The sequence below is a fragment of the Macaca nemestrina genome, chromosome 14 (assembly GCF_043159975.1).
Source record: "Macaca nemestrina isolate mMacNem1 chromosome 14, mMacNem.hap1, whole genome shotgun sequence".
NCBI lineage: Eukaryota > Metazoa > Chordata > Mammalia > Primates > Cercopithecidae > Macaca > Macaca nemestrina.
The window spans coordinates 83,891,982-83,917,584 of NC_092138.1; the positions used below are offsets into that span (position 1 = coordinate 83,891,982).

General features: G+C 39.4%; 1 protein-coding gene across 4 annotated transcripts in view; it reads right to left on the minus strand.

Moving 5' to 3' along the window:
* LOC105487054 (FKBP prolyl isomerase family member 15) overlaps positions 1–25,603 on the minus strand; it is a 55,961-nt gene that overhangs the window by 18,777 nt on the left and 11,581 nt on the right. Inside the window, exons 3-17 of one of the 4 annotated variants that reach the window (XM_071078193.1) lie at positions 23,577–23,661; positions 22,883–22,952; positions 18,363–18,437; positions 17,932–18,030; positions 15,080–15,229; positions 14,141–14,209; positions 12,248–12,394; positions 9,651–9,793; positions 9,115–9,172; positions 6,111–6,218; positions 4,143–4,245; positions 3,547–3,653; positions 2,009–2,123; positions 451–560; positions 48–155 (exon numbers count right to left, since the gene is read on the minus strand). In XM_071078193.1, coding sequence (XP_070934294.1) covers positions 48–155; positions 451–560; positions 2,009–2,123; positions 3,547–3,653; positions 4,143–4,245; positions 6,111–6,218; positions 9,115–9,172; positions 9,651–9,793; positions 12,248–12,394; positions 14,141–14,209; positions 15,080–15,229; positions 17,932–18,030; positions 18,363–18,437; positions 22,883–22,952; positions 23,577–23,661 — 1,547 coding nt within the window. Of the gene's footprint in view, positions 1–47; positions 156–450; positions 561–2,008; positions 2,124–3,546; positions 3,654–4,142; positions 4,246–6,110; positions 6,219–9,114; positions 9,173–9,650; positions 9,794–12,247; positions 12,395–14,140; positions 14,210–15,079; positions 15,230–17,931; positions 18,031–18,362; positions 18,438–22,882; positions 22,953–23,576; positions 23,662–25,603 lie in introns of those variants that run through there. The other 3 variants (XM_071078194.1, XM_071078195.1, XM_071078196.1) reach the window with 3 other exon arrangements.

A 25,603-nucleotide genomic window follows, 5' to 3' on the forward strand; every position in this document is an offset into this window, starting at 1 on the left:
CAGGGTAAGACCTTCAGCCTGAGTGGTCTGTTCTTAATCACCCTCACCTGAATGATTCGCTGTATGTTGCTCATAATCATGCTTGTTTCCATTGTAACTGACATGCTAGGAATAAGCATGGAATTGCCAGCACTATGTTTCTGTAACTCTTCAACCTACAAAAGGGATACCAGAAAGACCTTGTGAGAAATTATAAAACGAAGAAATACAATTTACCCAAGATTTGACCCCGTTGTTAAGGGGGTTAATGAGTTCCTGAGACAATCTCTAACTGTAAGTTAGAGTTCTCTGCAAGTAACTGGATCCCAACATAATTATAACTGTCCTTGTAAGTGATATAACCTCTAACTACTACCAATACAGGAAACCAAAGAAGAGTTTACCTATAGCTCTGGCTGCTCCCTGTTTACATCCCCACTTTCAACATGGCCCCAACCCTGACTCAGTCACCTTAGTCATGAGATGATCCATTTTATCAGCCACTTTGCTGACTGCCATTCGAATTTCAGTGTTATGCTGCCGGGCTTCAGTCATGAGAAATGAAGCCATATCACCTGATCCTAAACAGATATAAGCCAAAAAGAAACTTATGAAACTGGAGCAGAGGAAACTGTATGAAGAAAAGCCAGTAGCTCTTCCAGTAGAGGAAAGAAAGAAATTAATACTTCCATACACTAGGAAAGCCTATAGGTGACTTCACCCTGTCAGAAGATATACGAGAGAGAGTAGAGGCAAAAGGGCTTCAAAGTAAACAATATCTAAGCTGTGTTCATGCAAAACGCATCAAGGGCTACATCTGGTCCAAGGGCACAAATATGCCCACTTTGCACTGCCATAGCACTGGCAGCTCAGATTGCTTTCCCGTTCATCCAACTGCATGCCAGGCATTGTACCAGGTACAAGGAATACAGCAGTAAACAAAACACAGCTTCTGCCCTTGGTGAGCTCTTAGTCTGGTTGGGAGACTGACATGTAAAAAAATCATTACAAGAGAGTGTATTAAGTGCAAAACAATGAACCATATACTAGGTATAAAAGTAGCACAAAGAAAAGCACGATTAACTCTTTGCTGACATGCATACATAGTTGTGTTTGTGGGAAGAGAGGAAAGAGGGACAGAGAATAGTCAGGCAAGGCTTCACAGAGGGAGATGACAGTTTTGATGGATGAAAAAGCATATCCCAGATGGAGAAGGACAGAGCTTCCAGATAAAGGCTACATCCAGGAAATCCTGACCAGTCCAGAACCACAAATTACGTTGCAGGACATACTGGCTTTTTCCTACCACTGTCCTAATACCAAAGCTGATTACTAAACAGAAGACAAACAGCAGAACAAGGCAGGATTCCATCATAGCAGTTTATACTTTATCTTGGTTTGGTTTTTTTACATTAGATATTCATACTTGTACATGCATACAAAAATATCTGAGAAGTTACCCAAGTAACTGTTAACAACAGTTTTCCAAGGCCAGGGGGTTTATGGATAGGAAGGACAGTAACTTTTCACTTTACACCCTTTTGTACTGCTTGACTTTTTTATAAAAGTCTCTTATTTTCATAATTAAAAAATTTTAACAGAGTAGCTTTCATTAGAGATACTAAACACCTATAGTATTCAACTTTCTCCCAATTTCCTCCAATGTTTTGCTCTTTTACTATTTTCTCTAAACTCTAGCTATTCTAACAGAAGAATTAAAAGGGCCAGGGGAGAATATCCAAGGAACAAAATACAGAATGCGGACGCAAGGAAACACTGGGGAATGATGGAAATGTTCTAAAATAGAATTGTAGTGATGAATGCACAACTCTGCAAATTTACTAAAAAACTTTTGAATTGTATATTTAAAATGAATGAATGTATGGAATACATATTATATCTCAACAAAGCTGTTAAAAAAGAGAAGAAACAATGAGTAGAGAGCTGTTGGAGTAAAAATGAAAGAGGAGCAAGAAGAGGGAAAGCACAGCAAGAGTGAAGATGAGAAACTGAGGGATTCACTTCCTACCTTGGAAATGGGGAGGCTGAGAAAGCGGTGCTGGGTACAAAGGCCGAACGGGCTGCAGCTGGGAGGTGACAGCAGATGCCTGGGGATAAGCGTAGGCTTGCATACCTGCATAGGGCTGAGAAACTGACGAGTTACCGCTGCTTGATAAAACGTTCATGTCTTTCTTTTTTGTTCACATTTTTCTTTGGTGGAATAAAGTGGATGAGCTGGGAGGAGACTCAAACTTACTGAAGCTAGAGATGGGTGAGATCTGGGTTTGGTAGTGAGTAAGGACTACAGCAGGAGAGTTATCTATGTAACCCAGGGGAAACCAGTCACTAAAATCCTACCCAGAAACTAAAGAAAGTGTATCTTGGGTCACTACCCAGTCATCTGGTGAGATGATTTAACTAAGTAGGGATTCTTTCCCCACTATCAGGTCTATTGTCTAAGAAGTTTTTAGATTAATAAACTCTGCTTAGCTTCCATTGAGTTCAAGGAAGAAGTGCTCACTGAGATTCCAAACCAAATCTGCCAATTTCCAAGGATGCCTCTCCCCTGCAAGATTCTGAAGCTAATCTGCAAGACCAAGAGCTCTCATGTTCCTCTGAACCTCGGTCACCTCAATTGTAAGAGGAAGATAATAATATCACTTCATAGGGCTGTTGTATGTACTAAATGAAGTGAGATAGGTAATGTTCTGAAAAGCTGGTAAGTTACAGGCCTGACAGTAAGCGCTCAATAAACAGCAGCTTTTATTTTAATGAGGATGGTTACTCTTCCTTGAAATAAGGAAGTCTAGCTCATTTCCAGGGATAGATATAACTACCCATCCACTTAAAAAAAATTCTTAGTCTACAGGATAGTAATTGTCCATGGAGGAGAGGAGGGATGGGGAGAAAGAGGGCAACAGTGGGACTTTTTCCAGTTTCGAGACTCCCCATCTTAATGAGGCATAGCCTAGCTACCATTACTCCCACACCTCCATTAAGCATCACCAAGGAGTGAGCCGCTGTTATCAGTGACAATATGTCTATCCACTAAGTGTGTTGAGGCAGAAGAAAGGGTCTGCCCCTGGCAAACAGGCTGCTGCCATTGTCTTCTGTGGATAACAGGAAAAAAGCCTTCTTTAAGAAAAGTTTACTAGATAGCAAAATCCAGTTACATTTTCCATGCGGTTCCACTTTTAAATCATATCATTCTGCTGAATTTACTGCAGAATGTTAGCCTGCCAACTTTTGGTAGAAAATACAGAAGAACGTGAATATACACCCTTCAACTGGATATGTGTGGAAAGAAAAGGAAACAAACATTGATTGGACCTTTACTACGTTGTACTAGGGGCTCTACTTGTTCTTGCATTTAATCTTTATGACACTGGAACGTAGGTAATCCTTTGCCTGGTTTAGAGATGAGAAAGTGGTAACCAAGGAAGAGAAAACAATTACAAACTATGACTTTGGGGAACTGCTACCATATGAAATGTACACGAAAAAGAAAAGACTGACTAGAACCATGGCAAATTATAGGATATAATTAATACGGTTACAAAACGTTACCTGAAAGGATTGGGCATTTCCAGATACAGCTGAGTGGGAATCGAGAGATGCAACTTGCATTAAGGCAGTAGAAGGTGCCTGGAGCCCAGAAACAGATGCCTGAGGTGCTAAGATAAAGGGAGACGTTTCCACTGTTATCCACCCTTGCTTCTTGGTGTGAGTCTGGACTAGCACCTTACATACCATCATGCTTCCGACTCAACTATTTTCCTTGCCTAGTCTCCCTACACTCAGCTCTACTGCAATCTCAGGAATGAGCCAGTGGAAGGAAACTGGGTGCTCTCATGTGCTTCTGACTCAGCCCTAGGATCCCATCCGACAGGAAGTACAGAACACACCCAGGGAGATGTCTCAATAGCTGAGTGCAGATACCCAAAACTGACAGTGCAACACAGCAGAAGTCACAACCAGCAGCCAGGTCCCTCTCTGGGTGTGAAAATGTCTTACCCAGGGACAAACTGACAAGTGTCCCACTCTTACATTTACACTTTAGTCCTCAGTACTGAAACAATGCAGCCTAACAGTTTAAGGAACAGTGATGATAATTTTTGTGCTGACCCAGTTCAAGGCCACAGAGCCTCAGAGAGGTTCCTTACCCTGTGAGGTCATCTGTGGTAACACTGGATGGGCTGGTTGAAGAGAAGGCTGGACGGACGGAGTCACCACGGGCTGCCCACCTCCTCGCAGAGCGTTCACATCCTGAAACAGGAACGAGTGTTTGAGTTACTCTGTATGGGGTCCCTCATTGAAGACTGAGGCTGACTGTCTGCCCTAAACCTGCTTCCAACACAGGATTTCTAGGCAAAGAAGAGGAAGGAAAGGTAAGCGGAAGGCCATGAGTTGAGGGTGTGGGTTGTGGAGAAAAAGCGCTCTGCTATGCAATAAAGTAAGAGTCCTTCTCCCTGTAAATCATATTGAATAAGTAAATATAGTTCATTTCCACAAATATTCTAAGAAGTTGATGTTCTATTGTCTGAAGCAACTAAACTAACCACTCTTCAGAATATATCATTTTCCAAACCAGTAGCTACCTTAAGACAAATATAATCTATTCCTACAAAAAAAGTGGTCTTTTGCAAGAAATAATCCAGCCTCTTCCCTTCTGACAAATCATCTCCATAGGCCTCAAGGTACTCAATGAAAATCGGATAATGCAGGATTCACTGCACCTGATTAACATGCTATATTTAGATAATATAGTTTTAGGATGTTTTTTCCAACAATCTTTCGTTTCATAAAATCAAAGCTATAACTCTAAACAAAGTTATTCTACATCCTCCTGCTTCATATAAGAAACAGAAAATCTTGAGGCACAATATTGACTGTAATCTGCTATGCTATAGTTCAAGGACCAAAGTTTTAGACATTCTTTTACTTTAGAACTTCCCCTTGTCCCCTTATATTCTCTTCTAGAAAAACATCCCAGTTTTAGATTTCTGCAGCTCTTAACAAACCTAAATGTCTAACAACAGAGTGAAAGGAATATAATAAAATGATATAATAGAACACTGGGTTTCCTTTAAACCACTTTATTTACTTAAATCATTTATGTTAACGTAAATGTTTATGATATAACATTAAGTTTAAAAATCAGGTTACAAAGCAATATATAAAGATGAATGCCCTTTTTGTTCAATATGTTTCTTTTCTATAATTTTAAAGTATTCTAAAATGAATAAAAACATACAAAATTTTTAATAAAAATATTCTTATTTAAATTGCATTTCCAGACCACAAAAAAATTAATCCTATAACAGTAGGCCTCAGAAATCCTATCTTCCTTTAAGATGTTAAATCTATGTAGAGCTTTTCCAAGAATAAAACAAAAATGTAAAATATAAAGTATATTCCAGAAAAAATTTTTTCAAGACCATCACCCTTTCCTTGTTTTCTATCAAAGTAAAAGAATACTAAAAATCAATTTGGAACACCAAATTCCAAATGGATTAAAAATTTAGATCTAAGTATAAAATATTGATAAATATCTTTAAAAATACATGTGATATTTATAATCTGAAAGTGGGGAGGCTTTCTAAGCATGTTAAAAACAAATAACAAGGGGAGAAAGTTGACAGATTTGAATTCAATAAAATTCTTGAACTTCTAAATAGAAAACAAACACAAAAATACCCATATACAAAGTCAAAAGACATACTAATTGGAGCTTTAGTGATAGGCAACATCAGTGAGAAGACCAGCCTTTCCCAAAATAATCTAAACATTCGCTCAACACATATGAATAGAGCATTTGCTATGAACTGGGCATCATGCTGTCCAGAGAGTGATCTCTTGTAACACAGAGATTCTAGTAAAGAAGGCTAAATTAACCACTGAAAACTGCCCGGTTCTTGTAAAAGATCTACAAAATTGCTTCCATCTCTCAGGGGAAGTACTAATCACAGTAGAAACACATGTACCAATACCAATCTGTATCATTTTGCATATTAGCCGTCTAAATAATGATTCTGCCTTAGAGGCAGAAAACATAATCACTCCAACCAAATAAAAAGAAAGATGATGGCGACATCTCTACTATTCATTCTAATACAGCCAGGGGGACATACTTCGATTTCTGAATCATTGGAATCCAGCTGTGGTGGAAGGATGGGCAGCATGGGCTGGCCCATTTTAGCCATCCGAGAGATCAACTTGGCTTTGACTGCATCGGGACTCTACAAAGAGAGGAAAGTCACAAAAATCACTGTGATCAAGGTTTATCACCTTCAGGCAGCTCTATCCCTTTGGCTTTTGTATCAAATCCTTCAACAAATCCCCCTACCATATCTATTTAAAAACATATCCTCTAGAAAATGAGAATCAAAGATTTCTTGCATAGAAGCATACATGGATCACAATTAAAAGTAGTAAAAATAATTCCCTGTATCTTTGGAATGGACAAAGTAGTTTCACACGTATTCGATCAAGTCTCCCCAGCAGGCATAATTAGTCTCATTTTACAGATGAAAAACTAACATAGAGATGTTAAGAGAGGGAGGCATTTTAGATGACAGTACCCTCACTCAAAAGCCTGAAGCAATTCAGTAGATAGATATTCAGAAGAGATCTGTGAAGAAAAGGAAACGGGAGCTCTTTGTTTTAACTTCAGGTTAATTTAACTATGACTTAGCATTAACTACACACTAGACCCTGTGCTAGAAGCTTCCATTAACTGGTCCAAAATTTCAGAATGGCAAGTAAGTACACCTGAAGGTGCACAACATGAGCTATTGGGTGTAGAAGGAAATGATCATAACCTCCATTTTTATTAAGATTACTTTTTTTTTTTTTTTGAGATGGGGTCTCTATCACCCAGGTTGGAGTGCAGTGGCGTGATCTCAGCTCACTGCAACTTCCATTTCCCAGATTTAAGAGGTCCTCCCACCCCGGCCTCCCAAGTAGCTGGGACCACAGGCGCTAATTTTTTGTATTTTTGGTCGAGAAAGGGCTTCGCCATGTTGCCCAGGCTGCATTTTTAATATTTTTAAGCTACCAGTGTAAGACATTGAGTTTGCTTACAGGGACTGATGGTACTTTATGTACATAATTTGTCAATAAACATATACTGGGAGTGTGTGCTTATTTTTTCTTAACTGATGATGTATCCAAAAAAAGTTGGATACATCAGGAAAGGACTAGTTATATAAACCCTATGCACACAATGGAATATTGTGATCTACAGATTAAAATGAGGACGCTCTCTATACACCAACATGAATAGATTTTGCATTTTTTATATAATATAGTTTTATGGAAAAGGCAAGGTGCATTACATACAGAGTATGCTACTTTGTGTGTGTGAAAGGAGGGAGGAATAAAATATACATTCCTATTTGCGTGCACCTGCATAAAGAAACACTGAAAGAATATATAAGAAACTAATAAAAGCAGTTACCTAAGGGGTGTGAGATGGAATAGGGTAGATAAGGACAGGAATAGAAGTGAGTCCTCACAATGTAGATCTTGTTATATTGTTTTGATAACTGTGCCATATAAATGTAATTACCTATTCAAAACAAAGATAAAAACTTAAATGGAAAAGAAAAAGAAAAAGAAAGGTGGTTAATTTCATGTTATGTAGATTTTGCCTCCATTAAAAAAAAAACTTGTTTAAAAAAAGAAAAGAAAAAAATAGTTGGAGGCCATTAGTCTGCTAGAAGTTACTATAGCTTAGAAATAGGTAACAAGAGTTGTTATGACTACAGAGTACAATGGAACCAATATTGGACCATTTTGGTGACTGTTCAAAGATCTGAGATAATAATTATTCTTCAATTTTCCTCTGATTCTTTGATTTAACCTTCTGGGTTTAGGAGATCACTTCGAAACAATTATTTGCTTAATAATTCTGTTGGATTGAATATAAACAAGTAAACTAGGGTTGGAGAGATGCTAGCACCAATTTCACTCCATACACCTATTCTGTTTCCCAGTGCAGTAGGTGAAGGCCACAGGGCTTTAGAATTTGAAGTGCCTCAGCCACTGTCTGGTCCACAGGCAGCAAACTCAGAAGCCTTCACAGACCAGGCAGGCCAGCAGCAAACTACCATATGCATCCTTCTTAAACGCATTCAAATCCAGATTTTACTAAAACAGCATGCTGGCACTTTCATCTTACAACTGGGGAAACACAGAGGCTCACTGTCCTGCTCAAAGTCAATCAGCTGGTGAATTAGTACAGAGCTCCTCTGTGAGAATGAAAGTATAAAGATATGTAATGTTAGCAACATTTATGATAATAACAAGAGCTAATGTTTACTGAGTGCTTACAATATGCCAGACACAATACTAAAAACTCCATAGGCATTATTTTATTTAAAAGTCATAAAAATCTGTTTGAGATAGGCAACATCTCCATTTTACAGATGAGGATTTAAACATGAAGCTTAGAGAAGCTAAATTGTTCAAGGTCACAGAAAGCAAGTAGAAGAGAGTGCCTAGGATTAACCACTAACACAATCCTCGGAATAAATAATATTTCTAAAATTGAAGAGCACTTTAACTGAGAGAGGCTCCTCCCCCAGTTGAACATCAGTCTCCTGATAATAATCACGGTGACCACTTATTAAAGACACACTAAACGAAGGCTCTGAGCTCAGCACTTTACAAATTATCTCTAATCCTCACAAAAACTGTAAAAAGGGGCTATGAGAATGAATTCCTTTTTACTAATGAAGAAGCTGAGGATCACAGAAGTTAGACAATTTTCTCAAGGCCACATGCTTATAAGAATCAAGATTTGAATCTCTATGCAGAAGCTGAGGCTAACTTACACTGACTCCCAAGTAAGGGGAAATGAACAAAGTAACCATTGATTTAGCCTAGAAACATTTTAGCCTCTTAACTTTTTTTTTCTCTAACCTACCATATCCTAAGCACATAAAACCTCAGCACACTAGGGGTGAGGGAGAAAAACTCTTTTTTTTTTTTTTAAGGGAGAGACAGGGTCTCACTATGTTGCCTAGGCTGGTCTTGAACTCCTGCGCTGAAGTGATCCTCCTGCCTCAGCTTCGCAAAGTGTTAGGATTACAGGTGATAACCACCATGCCTGGCCAAGACTCTTATACTTACTGTATTTATTGCAAGTTGTTCACTGAGGGAGTTAGATTTGGTACGAAGAGCTGGCTCCCTGAAAGCAAACAGACCATATTCCAAGATTGAAAACAAAATCCAGAATCACAAGTCCAAACTATATTGGATAAGCAAATTGTTTTTTTAAATGTGTGCCAATTTAATGACTGTAAAACAGAATTTTAACTCTTCTTTAGTTTGCATAATCTTTGAATGCTAGTAAAGTTGAACAACTTTCCATCCAAATGTTTATTATTTACATTTTTTCCATGAGTATATAATTTTGTATTTATGCCCTCTGCTTAGTTTTCTTCCAGAATTTTGTAAGTATGCTTCTGAGTTAGTGCTTTTGAGGCCTATGAATATTAAACTTTTGTCAGAAAAATCTGATGCAAGTATTTTCCCCATTTCCCTGATCCCATTCTTTCCAGTTATTTAAAATTATTTTAGTTTTTAACTATATCTCTATTTCTGAACCCCTCTAAGAATCATTTTTATGAGCCATAAAAGAGCTTCATACAATTGGAGTATCTTACCCTGATTTGAAAGGTATTGATGTGGGTGGTGACACAACAGGATCAGCAGAGAGGTTATCAGCACCAGGGATGGGAGACGGGGCTGCAGAATCCCGGGAACTAACACTGTGCCCATCAGAGCCAGAATCTCTGGCAAACTTCACCTAGAGAAAGAGTCATTGCAGGTGGAATAGGCGACAAATACCCTTCCCCTTTCACCCTCCTTTCATTTTACTTATTTTTCATTACACAAGCCATTACCTGTTCACTGCAGGCAAATCAGAAAATGTAGCTCAGCCAAAAAGACAAAGGTAGTAATCACCTGCAATCCAACTACCATTATATTATCTGTCTCTGTATACAGCTTTTACAAAAATGGGCCATGCTATTTTGTAACCTGTTTTGCTCACTCACTGACATATTAACCTATTTCCATATCATTAAATATTAATTTGCAATATTATTTTTAACTACTGAAGAGTATATTTAACTTCAAGGGTCAGCCCTTCACTGCTATGATCTATAGGAAAAAGTCTCCAAAGGATTTTAGGAACTAAAGTCATAAATACATATTCTATTACAAAGTATATTTCACCAATTCCTCACTGTTAGACATTCAGCTTATTTCTATCATAAACAATGCTTCCATGAATAGCTTTGTATCTGTATTTTTGTACATAATCTTAAATATTTCCAAACTATAAATTAGTTAAATTTTAGTTAAATATTTCCAAACTATAAATTAGTTAAAATTGTTGGATAAAAGGGATGCTCATTTTGAAAGCTTTTAACCCATTTATGCCAAGTGGTCCCTTATTGGAACGTTAAGCTTGTGGGAGTAATTTATATCCTACTGCTCAAGGTCATCACCAAGGTCTGATTTTTCCCCAAAATTTTGCAACCTCCAGCATAAATGGGTTAATAGATACTATTAAATTTCCCTTCAGAAAGAGTGAACTAGTTTATACACCACAGTAGTGTATAAATCTTTCTGAACACTTGCCACACGGGGTATCATTCTCTACCAGCCTTGTGAATTTGATATGCAGGTCAATTTGTCATTGTTTGATTATTGGTAAAACAGAAAATTTTTTGTTTCATGTGCCAGTCATGATAAACTCAAATTGGTTTGTTACCTATCACCAGCCATGATTTTTCAAACTCAAAGGAAAATTGACAGAGAATATAAAAGTTGTAATAAAGAAAAAAGGCAGCAGGTCACATGTCATTGAAAGAGGGCTAGAGCAGCCCAGAAGGATGAAAGTGTCCAGTTAGGAACGGTTAGGAAAGCATCACTGAGAAGGGAAGCACATCCTTTCTCTGTGGCAGGTGTAACAGCCACAAAGAAGATGACCATAATATTCCCTATTTGTATTGTATTTTAGAGTTTACAGTAACAAACCCTATCACATTTGAATCTAACAAACAGTATAAAGCAAACAGGATCATTTGGGGGCAGGGAACAGGTAGTATTAAGTTGACTAAGCACAATTTATTGCACAGAAACTATATATATTCATGTTAAGTTTTTTACATGGTACAAAACGTACAGTGACAAAAAGTAAAACTTTCTGAACTCCATTTCCACTCTACAGAAAAAAAAAATCACTTTTAATGATTTCTTTTAAAGCTTCCAGGAATTTTCTATGAATATATGAGCATATATGTGTGTATTACGTGTGTGTGTATACACATATATGTACATATGACTATGGATATGGATATGTATATGTGTATACACACACAGACACACACACATGCACACACATACACACGCACTTGAGACCATACTATCCACAATGTTCTGCAACTTGCTTCCTTAACAATAGATTTTTCATATTCTTTAAGAGCTACATAAAAGTCTATGAAAAAAAACATAATTTAACCAGTATCTTAATGATGGACATTTACATTGTTGCCAGTTTTTGGCTACTACAATGTGGCAGAGGTAGTCGTAGTAAAACATACACACAGGCAATCTTTGCATACTTATGTAAAGATATCAAGTTTGTAGCCATAGAATCACTAAGTAAAAAGTATATACATTGGGCAGGAGTCACTATTTTGTAGACAAAATAAAAAGCTTAGTGTGAAGATGTGACTTTTTTTTTTGAGACAGAGTCTTGTTCTGTCACCCAGGCTGGAGTGCAATGGCACGATCTCATCTCACTGCAATCTCCACCTCCCAGGTTCAAGCAATTCTCCTGCCTCAGCCTCCCAAGTAGCTGGGACTACAGGCGCCTGCCACCAAGCCCAGCTAATTTTTTGTATTTTTAGTAGAGATGGGGTTTCACCACGTTAGCCAGGATGGTCTCGATCTCCTGACCTCATGATCCGCCCACCTCGTCCTCCGAAAGTGCTGGGATTACAGGCATGAGATGTGACTTTCTTAAAGTCACAACCACTTCTAGACTCTGAATAGAGAGCCAGGAAGGACATAATACTTTGATCCTTAGATTTCAAAGCTGTTGCTCTTTCTGACTACTCCATTTCTACTTTTTCAAAGAAATCTACGTCTTCAGAACCTAGTTTTCAAATATCTTCATTTATTTATTTATTTAACTAGCAAAAAGACATGCAGAAGACTCATCAAACAAAACAAAGACAGTTTCACTCACCCGCCTAACCTCCACCTCGAACACCAGGATCGAGTCTGTTGCTTGAGTCCAGCCTATTACCCCTTCTGAGCCAACAGCACAGGCTGGAGGGACAATAAGCAACCGCTTTCCTCCTTTTTTCATGCCCAGCATTCCATCTTCCCAGCCCTTTAAAAATCAGATAGGAAAAGTTCATCAAACAAGAAGCTCCTCAGAAGACAAAGTGAAGTACAGGAGCAACAGGTTTCACTTATTCACACTTTCAGGTTTACTCAGTGCCTCCAGAGGTCGGGTCTGACTACTGCCCCGTGTTGCTATAAGAATATCTAGAAGACACCCTCTAAACCTACTTGTAAAAGCAGGCATATCTGGGGTTGCATGAAATATATTTAGCTTAGATGATGAGAGAAAATGGGAGGAATAAAAGAAGAGCAGTAAGAGTAAGAAAAGCTATCATTAAAAAAGCATGTTTTCAGCTGGGCACAGCGGCTCACAGCTGTAATCCCACCACTTTGAGAGGCTGGGATGGGTGGATCACCTGAGGTCAGGGGTTCGAGACCAGCCTGGCCAACATGGTGAAACCTCGTCTCTACCAAAAATACAAAAAATTAGCCAGACATGGTGGTGCACACCTGTAGTCCCAGCTACTCAGGAGGCTGAGGCAGGAGAATCGCTTGAACCCAGGAGACAGAGGTTGCAGAGAGCTGAGATCATGCCACTGAACTCCAGCCTAGGTGATAAAGCAAGACTCCATTTCCCCCCATCAAAAAAGACTGTTTTCTAGGAAGTGTGGAAAGTGCTTTACATGCACGATCTTGTTTAAGCCCCTCCAAAAACTTCATAAGGTTGTCAGGATTGTCCCCATTTTACTTCAATAACTGAAGCTTGTGGAGGTTAAGTATGTAGCCCAAGATCACACAGTTAGTAAGTTGTTAAGCTAAGATTCAACATTAGATCTGTCTAGGTTCAGGGATCATGACTTAACTGCTATGATCTATTGGAAAAAGTCTCCATAGGATTCTGGGAAAAGCGGTCATGAAAATAAACCTTTTTACCACACAGATGAATGAGTACAGCACAATGCATCATCACTACTATGTCCTGACACCATAATATACCACATGTGTAAAACATTCTTTATTTTATAAAACACCTGCACAGTTAGTAAAGAAAAAATTCACAACTTGAACCCAAGTTCTCGGATTCGAATCCCAGTGTTCCTCCTGCTATTGTCACAGTTGCCTCCCACAGTGATTGGAAAGTGCTGATTCAAAGCAACCCAGACAGATGAGATTCAACCCTTTATGACAAGCTTCTAGAATAAACTGTCTCTCCTTTTCCCCTACTAGGCTATAGGAAGGATGAAATAATATGCTCAGAGTCATAGAATAGAAAAGAAAAGGTCAGGACTACAGAAAACGATTGTAACCATCTTCAATATAATGATTCAAAGATAAAAATATCCCAAATGCAATGTAACACATTTTCCCCTCATATTCTTCATCCAGGCATTTCCAGATGTCAAAAAGATTTCCAGATGTCAAAAAGTCACGCCTGTAATCCCAGCACTTTGGGAGGCCGAGGCGGGTGGATCACCTGAGGTCAGGAGTTCGAGACCAGCCTGATCAACATGCAGACACTCCATCTCCACTAAAAATACAAAATTAGCTGGGCGTGGTGGCGCATGCCTGTAATCCCAGTTACTCGGGAAGCCGAGGCAGGAGAATCGCTTGAACCCGGGAGGTGGAAGTTGCAACGAGCTGAGATCACACCATTGCACTCCAGCCTGAACAACAAGAGCGAAACTCTGTCTCAAAAAAAAAAAAAGAAAAGAAAAGAAATTCCACACAATTTAATCTAAGTTAAACCCACTGCAACTGATAAAACCATAAAAAAAAACAGTGCAGCCTTTACCTTGATGACTTTTCCTGATCCTAATTTCAAGCGAAGCAACTTATCTTTGTTAGCAGTGGAGTCGAAAACCTGCAATTTGATTGAAGGAAATGAGGCCAGCCAATTTCAAAAATAATAATAACCATTATGGCATTCAACTAACTACATACCAGCACAGTACTTCTGGAACAGGGACTGTTAAATACACTCAGAAGATAGTTTCTAAAGGACCTGAAATGTTGGATGACATCATAGCTAAAGGGTGTTATCATAATGAGTATCTCTAAAACAGTGATTTTCCAGGTTTAGGAAAAAAACACATTCCTACAACTATGTATTTAAGCATTTTTCATCCACAATATACTTTCAAATAAATCATCTCATTTTGATGCTGACACTAACCCTCCCGAGTAAGCAGAGCAAGATCATTAACCTCCATTCGCAAATGGAAAAAAATAAGAGTATAAATGACTTGATCAAGGTCAAATTAGTATATAATTGGATCTTGAATCCAGATTTTTCTAAACTCATAAAGGTCTTTCTCTCATATAATATATTGCTTTTAAGGGCTTAACAATATTAAAACATAATAAGCTCAATGTATTTACAGTATCTACTATAAGAAAAACTGTAAGGAGGGTCTAAAAAGAAGTTTTAAGACTTAATTCCATAAGAATATATTCAAGTGTAACACTGGTATAGGAGCATACACATGAACAACTAGCAAAAATAATAGTACTTGGGAAACTGGTTCCCACTTTCCCTAAGTTGAAGTGACAGAGTGGCACTGAGGATCTTTTACACATTCACATTTCATAATGTGCCCCCAAAGCAATTGCAGTGTCTAAAGTGGGACTCCTATTTGACAACAGCAGCAGTTCACAGTAATAGTATCTTCCCTGGGAATAGCCCTCATGCTATGTAAGTTTACAAAAGAACTTGCAAGGTGCATTTTCTTACCTGGCCCAGCACATGATTCTGAAAGAGCCAGCCGGTATAGGCCACTTCCAGAGAATCTCCAACTTCTACAGCAGGGCCTTCTGCCACAATGAGGTCCTGGGAGAGCACTGCATCCAGGGAAGAGGTACTGTTGCACTTAGCAATGCACACCTGCAAGACAAAATCGAAGCAGCATAAATGTAGTTTAAGCTCAGTAAGTACTCATTCCTTTATTGCTACTGCTCTTTCTCAAATAGTTTCATCCACTAACAAAACAGATTACATGTTTAGAAGTAAACCAAATGAAAGTTACTTATCTTGCCAGGAATCAAAAGTGCCTAGGAGTGTGGCTTTGTAGTCAGAATGTCTGAGTACAGATCCAGGTACTGCCACTTATTAACTTTGTGACCCTGGCCAAATAATCTCTATGTACCCAAGATGGAGATAATGCTTCACACATCTCATAGGATGGTTATGAAAATTAAATGAGCTAATATAAGTAGAGTACTTGACAAGGTACCTGGCAAATAACAGTAAGTACTTAATAAGCATTAGCTATTGATTATGATACTGATTTACTGTTTCAGTTTTTGGGAACCTAGGAAAGAAAGGGAAACTTCGAAAAAATGTCAAAAAGCACTTCTAAAGACTGCAGTAGAAAGGGCATTTACAAAATCATGTTGCAATCCCAGAATCCACATCAATGCCACCTACGGATCTGGCCATATTATCTTAGCATAAATCTTAGACAAAGGAGTCAGAGGCATCTCTGTGAATAATTATTCTATTTATGAATAATTATCCTTGGGCTTGTGTTTTAATATTATTAAGCCCTCAAAAGCAATATACTATGAAAGATCTTTAGACTACGAGTTTAGAAAAATGTGGATTCAAGACCCAATTTTATCAATGTTTTAATATAGTATCCATTAGAAACTTGCTGCTCATTTTCTTTTAAAAAGTTCCAGAGGCCAGGCGCGGTGGCTCACGCCTGTAATCCCAGCACTTTGGGAGGCCGAGGCGGGCGGATCACAAGCTCAAGAGATTAGCCAGGAATGGAGGTGTGCGCCTGTAGTCCCAGCTACTCGGGAGGCTGGGGCAGGAGAATAACTTGAACCGGGGAGGCAGAGGTTGTAGTAAGCTGAGATCACGCCACTGCACTCCAGCCTGGCAACAGAGCAAGACTCCATCTCAAAAAAAAAAAAAAAAAAAAAAAAATTCATTATTGCAATCAAATAAAAACAATGAGGCATCATTATTTTTACCAAGTGATGAAGACCAAAAGAAAAAAAGGATCATTCTAAATGCTGGCAAAGGTACAATGAGAAAATTGCTATAAATGTGAAATAGTACAATCTTTCTGAAAAAGCAGTGTGCCAAAGTGTATTAAGAACCTAAAAATAGGCTGGGTGCCGTGGCTCAAGCCTGTAATCCCAGCACTTTGGGAGGCTGAGACGGGTGGATCATGAGGTCAGGAGATCGAGACCATCCTGGCTAACACGGTGAAACCCCGTCTCTACTAAAAAAATACAAAAACTAGCTGGGCGAGGTGGCGGGTGCCTGTAGTCCCAGCTACTCAGGAGGCTGAGGCAGGAGAATGGCATAAACTCGGGAGGCGGAGCTTGCAGTGAGCTGAGATCCAGCCACTGCACTCCAGCCTGGACAACAGAGCGAGACTCCGTCTCAAAATAAAAAAAAAATAAAAATAAAAACTAAAAATATCTGGACCTTTTGACTGAACCGAATCACTCACTCACTGAAACAAAGCTTATGGAAATATGTAGGGAGGAAAAAAGGACAGACTTCTATAAAAAATGCTCACCTCGGTGTCATTTATTGCAGAGATAGAAAACAATCTAAGTGCATAACATAAGGTAATGATTACATCAACTAAGAAACAAATGTTATGGGCTGAATGTTTGTGTCCCCTTCGAATACTTACACTGAAATCCTAATTCCCAGTGTGACAGTATTAGGAGGTGGGGCCTTTGGGGGGTAAGTAAGCCAGGAGGGTGGAGCCCTCATGAATGGGATTAGGGACCTTATTAAAGAGATACCAGAGAACCATCTCACCCTCTTTCTACTATGTAAGGATACAAGAAGAAGATAGTCTGCAACTCAGAAGAGGGTCTCACTAGAACCCAACTATGCTGGCACCCTGATCTCAGACTTTCAGCCTCAAGAACCGTGAGAAATAACTTTCTGTTGCTTAATCACTCTATGGTAATTTGTTACGGTAGCTTGAACTGACAACACGCATATTATGCAGCCTTCAAAAATGTTTCCAAATAGTTTTTCATGAGATAGGAAAAGATGAATTATACATTTTTAAATACAATAAGCAAGATAAAGAACTATTAAAGGATTATATCTACTTATGTATATTATGCATAGAAAAAAGGAAATAGTGGTTACTTTGAGTAGTAAGATTATGAGTGTTTTTTTTTTTAATGCTTTTCTAAATTTTCTACAATGAGTATGTAGTAACCTACTCTCTCTCTCTCTCTCTTTTCTTGTACAGATGGGGTTTCACTATGTTGCCCAGGCTGGTCTTGAACTTCTGGGCTCAAGCGATCCACCTGCCTTGGCCTCCCAAAATGCTGGGATTACAGGCGTGGCGTGAACCACCACACCCAGCCTAAAACATTCTCTTTTAAAAAAGAGGAAGGCTAAATTGTCAAGCAGTTTCAGTAAGTATTCCTATTATTTTCCTGAAATCATACAACAGGCTGAAGTGGCAAATTTAGTGGGTTTTTTAATGCTAGTCACCAACAAAACACAGCAGATTATGGGGTTTCTATATGTTTCCCTAAAATTAAGGGAAATCCAAACAAGTATTCTGGCTTCTCACAGGGAGAATAAGATATTATCACCTGCTTATTGAACTCCACAGCAGCTTTTTCCGACTCAAACATGATGGACCAGTTCTGTCTTTGGTCATCATAAAAGGTGCTATAGTTATTGGGGCGAACCTGGAGAAAGGAGAAATGTTAAGATAATGCATCCACAAGCAGTATTATACCAGATAAACATGACTGCCTAAGCTCACAGAGTAGGGTCATGACTCAGGTGGACCCAAAGAGAAGTATCAGAGATTTTTCTTCTTCCCTCTCACCCTCCACCATTCACCCTTTAGTCCACATTCCCAGAAGGAGCCAAGAGACCTTTCTGAAAGGTTCTGTTAGATACTTACAAGGACACCCAGGGATGAACAAGTGGATCTAATTTCTACTAGGTACAATCAGACCAATCTCTCCTGTAAACCTATCCTGAAGGAGCTAATGATTACATGATGAAGTCTTACCATTAGCTCAAAGTTCACATGAATCCTAGCAACCGTAACTGGCTGTTGCTGACTGATATAAAGAAGAATCCTATACTGTAGACAAGCAACGACAGAAAAAAAAGAGAACAGAAGTTAAAAGGCAACATAAAATCAGCAATATGTATCAGGGGTTGTGCTTCATACAGCTATTAAACTCAAAATCTTTTCATCCTTTAAGGCCTCAACTGTAAATTTTATCTTCTCACTATCCACGTTAATCTCTCATTTTGGCCTTGCTGTTTAACTGTAATTGGCAATGTCTTCGTTTTGTTAGTGTTTTCATTTATACAAGGGGTGACTAAGAGAGAGTGACTGGTTGTGTAAAAGAAAATACAAATTGTTTTTAAATTGATGAAAAACATAAAATACATGTACATTATACATATATATGCCCACGTGACCATTAACAGGATTTTTAAAATAGCAGAGCATTTCCCACACCACAGGAAGCTCCTTCATGCCCTTCCTAGTCAGTAATCCCCACCCTGAGGTAACCAATATTCTGACTTCTGTCACTGATTAATTTTGCCTTTTCTTTTTTTTTTTTTTTTTCTTTTTGAGACACTGTCTCTCTGTTGCCCAGGCTGGAGTACAGTGGAACAATCTCTGTTCACTGCAACCTCCACCTCCCGGGTTCAAGCAATTCTCCTGCCTCAGCCTCCAGAGTAGCTGAGGCTACAGGTGCATACCACCATGCCCTGCTCATTTTGTATTTTTAGTAGAGACTGGGTTTCACCATGCTGGCCAGGCTGGTCTTGAACTCCTGACCTCAGGTGATCCACCTGTCTCAGCCTCCCAAAGTGCTGGGATTACAGGTGTGAGCCACCGCACCCAATTTTGCTATTCTTAAATTTGTATAAATGGGATTATACAGAGTATACTCTTTTGCCTTGCTTCTTTCACTCACCGTATCTGTAAGAGTAAGCCTTGATACTTCACGTTGCAGTACTTTGTTCTCTTCTATTGTCATGTAGTATTATATTATGTGAATATACCATAAACTCTTCATTCATTCTCCTGTTTATGAACATTTGAGTTGTTTCCAGCTAGAGGCTATTATGAATGATACTTCTATGAACATTCTCCATGTCATTTTTTTTTTTTTTTTTTTTGAGACGGAGTTTCACTCATTGCCCAGGTTGGAGTGCAGTGGCATGATCTCGGCTCACCGCAACCTCCACCTCTCCACCTCCCGGGTTCAAGCAATTCTCCTGCCCCAGCCTCCCAAGTAGCTGGGATTACAGGCATGTGCCACCACACCTGATTAATTTTTTTGTATTTTTAGTAGAGACGGGGTTTCTCCATGTTGGTCAGGCTGGTCTCCAACTCCCGACCTCAGGTGATCCACCTGCCTCAGCCTCCCAAAGTGCTGGGATTATAGGCGTGAGCCACTGCGCCCAGTCTCTCCATGTCTTTTGAAAGACAGACATTCATTTCCCTCAACTTAAAGAATGTCCTTTAATGTTCCTTGCAGTCCAAATCTACTACAATGAATTCTCTCACTTTTGTTTGGCTGAAAATTTATTTTGCCTTCATTTTCGAAGGACATTTTTGTTGCTACAGAATTCTGTAATAGGCAGGGTTTTGTTTTCCTTTCAGCACTTTAAAGATGTAATTCTACTGTCTTTGGATTCCAATTATATGGACGTCAGACCATGTCCCACATCAATCTTTGCCCTAGTCTCTTTCTATTATTTCTTCTCTCTGTGCTTCAGTCTGAATATTTTCTATGGAACTGCCTTCGAAGTCACTAATTCTGTCTTCTGCTGTATTCTTACTCTGTTAAACCTATCCAATATGTTCTTAATTTCAGAAATTGTATTTTTCAAATCTAGAATGCCATGTGATTATTCTTATAGATTCTAATTTTTTAAATTCTCCACCTTTTCATTCCGTTTGTACTTTTCCTCTATTTTCTTTTTTTTTTTTTTCTTTTTTTTTTTTTTTGAGACGGAGTCTCGCTCTGTCGCCCAGGCTGGAGTGCAGTGGCCTGATCTCAGCTCACTGCAAGCTCCGCCTCCCGGGTTCACGCCATTCTCCTGCCTCAGCCTCCTGAGTAGCTGGGACTACAGGCGTCCGCCACATCGCCCGGATAGTTTTTTGTATTTTTTAGTAGAGATGGGGTTTCACCGTGTTAGCCAGGATGGTCTCGATCTCCTGACCTCGTGATCCACCCGTCTCGGCCTCCCAAAGTGCTGGGATTACAGGCTTGAACCACCGCGCCCGGCCTTTTTCCTCTATTTTCTTTAAGATATTATTCCTAGTTGTTTTAAGTGCTTTGTATGTTAACTTCAATGTCTAGATTATTTGTGAGTCTGCTCCTAGTTTATTTGTTCCCTTGATTATCAGTTACATTTTCCCACCTCTTCACATGTCAAGTAATTTTTGACTGTAGGCCTAACTTGTATATAAAACAACATAGGGGATAAAATCATAAAACTCTTGGAAGAAAATGTAGAGGTAAATCTTCGTGACCTTGGTTTTGGTAATGGATTCTCCGATAAAACACTAAAAGTACATGTAACAAAAGAAAAAAATTAATAATATGGAGTTCACCAAAATTAAAAACTTTTGTACATCAAAGGACATTATCAAGAAAGTGAAAAGATAATCTATAAAATATCTGCAGGCCGGGCGCGGTGGCTCAAGCCTGTAATCCCAGCACTTTGGGAGGCCGAGATGGGTGGATCACGAGGTCAGGAGATCGAGACCATCCTGGTGAACACAGTGAAACCCCGTCTCTACTAAAACTACAAAAAACTAGCCGGGCGAGGTGGCGGGCGCCTGTAGTCCCAGCTACTCGGGAGGCTGAGGCAGGAGAATGGCGTGAACCCGGGAGGCGGAGCTTGCAGTGAGCTGAGATCAGGCCACTGCACTCCAGCCTGGGTGACAGAGCGAGACTCCGTCTCAAAAAAAAAAAAAAAATAAATAAATAAATAAATAAATAAAATATCTGCAAATAAGCGTTTCATACTCAGAATATATTAAAAGACTACTACAACTCCACAACAAAAAAAAAAATCCAATTTTTAAAATGGGCAAAGGGCTTGAATAGACATCTCTCCAAAGAAAATAGATGAATGGTCAATAAGCAAATGAAAAGATACTCAACATTAGACATTGGGTAAAATGCACATTAAAACCACAATAAAGTACCATTCCACACGTATTAGAATGGGAAGAATTTAAAAATAATAATAATAACAAAATGCTGGCAAGGATGTGAACAAACTGAAACCCTCATACATTGCTTGTGGGAATGTAAAATGGTGCGGCTGCTGTGGAAAACAGTTTGGCAGTTTCTCAAAAAGCAATACATAAAATTACCATACAAGTCAGTAATTTCCACTCTTAGTATACAGCCAAAACAGGAACTTGACCATATACTTTTATGTCAGTCTTCCTGGTACATACTTTGTCTATTCCCAACAGACAAAAGGTATAAACAACCCAGCGTCCATCAACTGATGAATGAATAAACAAAATGTGGTATATACCTATAATGAAATATTATTCAGCCATGAAAAGGAATGAAATACTGACACATGCTAAAACATGGGTGAACCTTCAGGACATTATGCGAAATGAAATACATCAGTCACCAAAGACAAATACTGTTATGATTCCACTTATATGAGGTACCCAGAAAGGGCAAATTCATAAAAACAAGAAGTAGATTTGACCTTATGGGGAGTTGGGAAAAGGAAGAAGTAGAGTTGTTGCTTAATGGTTACAGTTTCTGTTTGGGAAATGTATAGTAGTGTTGGTTGCTCAACCAATATTATGAATGCAATTAATAGCACTGGATTATGCACTTAAAACAGTTAAATGGCAAATTTTATCTTATATATGCATATGTATGTGTGTATATATATGTGTTCGTGTATGTGTCTGTGTACACACACACCCCACAATTAAACAACAAACAAAAAATGGCCAAATTTGTAAGGTAGGATCATATCACAAAGGTCAAATTTAATAATTTTGAATGGTTGGATTTGTTTGAATGCACAATAGTAACGAAAATGTGATCATTTACTATATACCTGATATTATAAATTAACATTCAATACAAACAATCATCTTTTTTTTTTTTTTTTTTTGAGACAGAGTCTCGCTTAGTCGCCCAGGCTGGAGTGCAGTGGCGCGATCTCGGCTCACTGCAAGCTCCGCCTCCCGGGTTCACGCCATTCTCCTGCCTCAGCCTCCCGAGTAGCTGGGACTACAGGCGCCCGCCGCCTCGCCCGGCTAATTTTTTGCATTTTTTAGTAGAGACGGGGTTTCACAGTGTTAGCCAGGATGGTCTCGATCTCCTGACCTTGTGATCTGCCCGCCTCGGCCTCCCAAAGTGCTGGGATTACAGGCGTGAGCCACCGCACCCGGCCAAACAATCATCTTTATCTTCTGATAAACAAAACATTGGGCAAGTCAGATAAAAGCCAACTCATTGGTATTATGTGGGACATCTGAATATACATGAGATGTGGGAGCACTCTCACCTCTCTGGCTGTGTGGTTCCCCAGAACTGCAGCACCAAATTTGCCCTGCTTTACATATTGACCATTTGTGCTATAGAAGGAAGAGAAACAACAAGTATTAACACTTCCCTAAACTCTGCAGAACCAGCTTTCTTTTCTGCCACAGAGAAGTGGGAACAATAGTCATTCAGCCTCTAGACAGGCACACAGGTGAGCAGTTACTTGTTTTTTTTTTTTTTTTTTTGAGACAGAGTCTCGCTCTGTCGCCAGGCTGGAGTCCAGTGGCACGAGGCTCACTGCAACCTCCACCTCCCAGGTTCAAGTGATTCTTCTGCCTCGGCCTCCCAAAGTGCTGGGATTATAGGCGAGCACCACCACACCCGGCCCAGCAGTTTATAATTTAAAGCTCGTATGCTACTTCCTTACTCTTTAAATATAAATATCTATCATTCTTGCTATCTCAGTGGAGAGGCTTTCTTTGAGTATTTGACAGTTGTTGAGGGTACAAGCACTTCCTAAAGAGAGTAGTCAAGATAATGGCTTTTCAAGTTTTACGGCAGAAATCTCCAATTCAGATGTTAAAAGTACTACTGAGATTTTGTCCGTGGAAGGGCTGAATAACCATTTTGCAACAAACAGAGTTTTTCGAGAAAAAGTAGCTTAACTGCACACCCTTTCACCAAACTTCAGAGAGCGTTCCTTCTCAGCGACTTACTATCGATATGCATGGACTGCTGTCGCAACCAGTATTGCGGGAGTGCTCATGGTGGCTGGTGCTGTTTTTGGTGTTGCCTGATTTCCTGAAGATGAACAAGAAAACAAAGTTGTCATTCACTTCTAGGTTTAGACTAATTTTTTTTTTTTTTTTTTTTTTTTTTTTTGAGACAGAGTGTCACTCTGTTGCCCAGGCAGGAGTGCAGTGGCGCGATCTCGGTTCACTGGAGCCTCCACCTCCCAGGTTCAAGCAATTATCCTGCCTCAGCCTCATGAGTGGCTGGGATTCCAGGTGCGCACCACCACACCCAGCTAATCTTTGTATTTTTAGTAGAGATGAGGTTTCACCATGTTGGTCAGGCTGGTTTTGAACTCCTGACCTTGTGATCCATCTGCCTCAGCCTCCCAAAGTGCTAGGATTACAGGCATGAGCCACCACACCCAGCCTTAAACTAATTTTTAACCACTGAACTAGCTTCAAAATTGATCTTATTATAAAGATCACAGTTAGTGTTGTAATGCTTTTATTATTATTATCCTTAACTGATCCACAAAGCAGCCCTATGATCTAGTCTGGGGGTGAAGAAACTGAGCTTCTAATCACCCAAGTGCCTCACACAATTATACCATTATAGTGCCTAGGTCTGAAACCCAGGTACTTGGGAGGCTGAGGCACGAGAATCGCTTGAAACACCGGAGGCAGAAGTTGCAATGAGCCAAGATCACGCCACTGCACTCCAGCTCGGGTGACAGAGCAAGACTCCATCTCAAAAAAAAAAAAAATTTTCCTTGAACAGAGAAGGTCTTCTGTATTGCTACTTTATTTATTTGTAAATGCCTAAAGAAAACTCTATAGGCAATCTTGCCTCTATAGCTCCCCGCTAAAAGCATAACAAACTCATAGTTGCTGTCTTCTGATTTACACAATCAAGTTAGGCAGGTGCAGTGGCCAGGAGTTCAAGGCCATAGTGCACTGGGATGGCACCTGTGAACAGCCACTACATTCCAGCCTGGGCAGCAAAGCAAGACTCTGTTTCCAAAATTAAGTAAAATAAAAAATAAAAATAAAAAATCAAGTGTTTTCATTGGGTGGTGACTAAGGTGGTTTCTTTTTTTCCCATTAACTCAACCACTTCAATTCTGAAGCACACTGTTGATGAAGAGATGCACCACGGGAAATATAAAAGCACAGCCTACTAGAAATCTGGCCAGGTTATGACTTGGAAAACAAGAGAAGCACCTACAGCAAAACTGCCTAAAGTAATAGGTAATATTTAAAGCAGGGGTCAGCAAACATTTTCTGTAAAGGGCCTATATATAGGTTGTGGTATAATATGAAATATGTTTGTTCTTTGTCCTCGGTTCCTGACACAGTGCTCCCAAATCTCTTGTAATTTCCTGAGTGATAAGAGTGGTAGGAACATCTTTTGTATAATCCAATTTTAGCCAGCATGGTAAGGAAGGAAGGCCCCTTTGCTTTAACCTACACAACAAAAGTAACTTTGAAGTGACCAGTTGTTTTTTGTTCTGTTTCTGCTTTCTTCAGCCCTTTTCTGCCTATAAAGCCAACCTCCTCTGCTCAGCTCATCACAACATTCCATTTTATAGAATGAAGTGTTGCCCAATTCTAGAATCTCAAATAAAAGCCCACCAAGATCTTAAAACTACATGTGTTATAACTGTATCATTTGACAATGCTAATGAGTGGGGCCCTACAGGGGTGGAGCCTCAGGATGGAGCCTACAGCTAACCTGCCCAGATAAAGGAAGTGAAAAGTAGGTCTTCCTTCTTGCCAAAACACTGGACAGTGTCTACTTAAGAGTGCCTTGGGCAGAGTTTGGGAGAGCGGTGTCCACATGGGGCAGAAAGTCTTGCTTTCGAATCTCTCCATCAGTTCCCAAGAAAGTGCACACCATCCAGCTACTAGAAATTAGGATCCCAGATCTTAGAGAAGCACCCACCACTGGGGGTGAGCTTAGACAGACTGGTCAAGGATACACAACCTGGCATGTCACTTTTGGAAGGTTG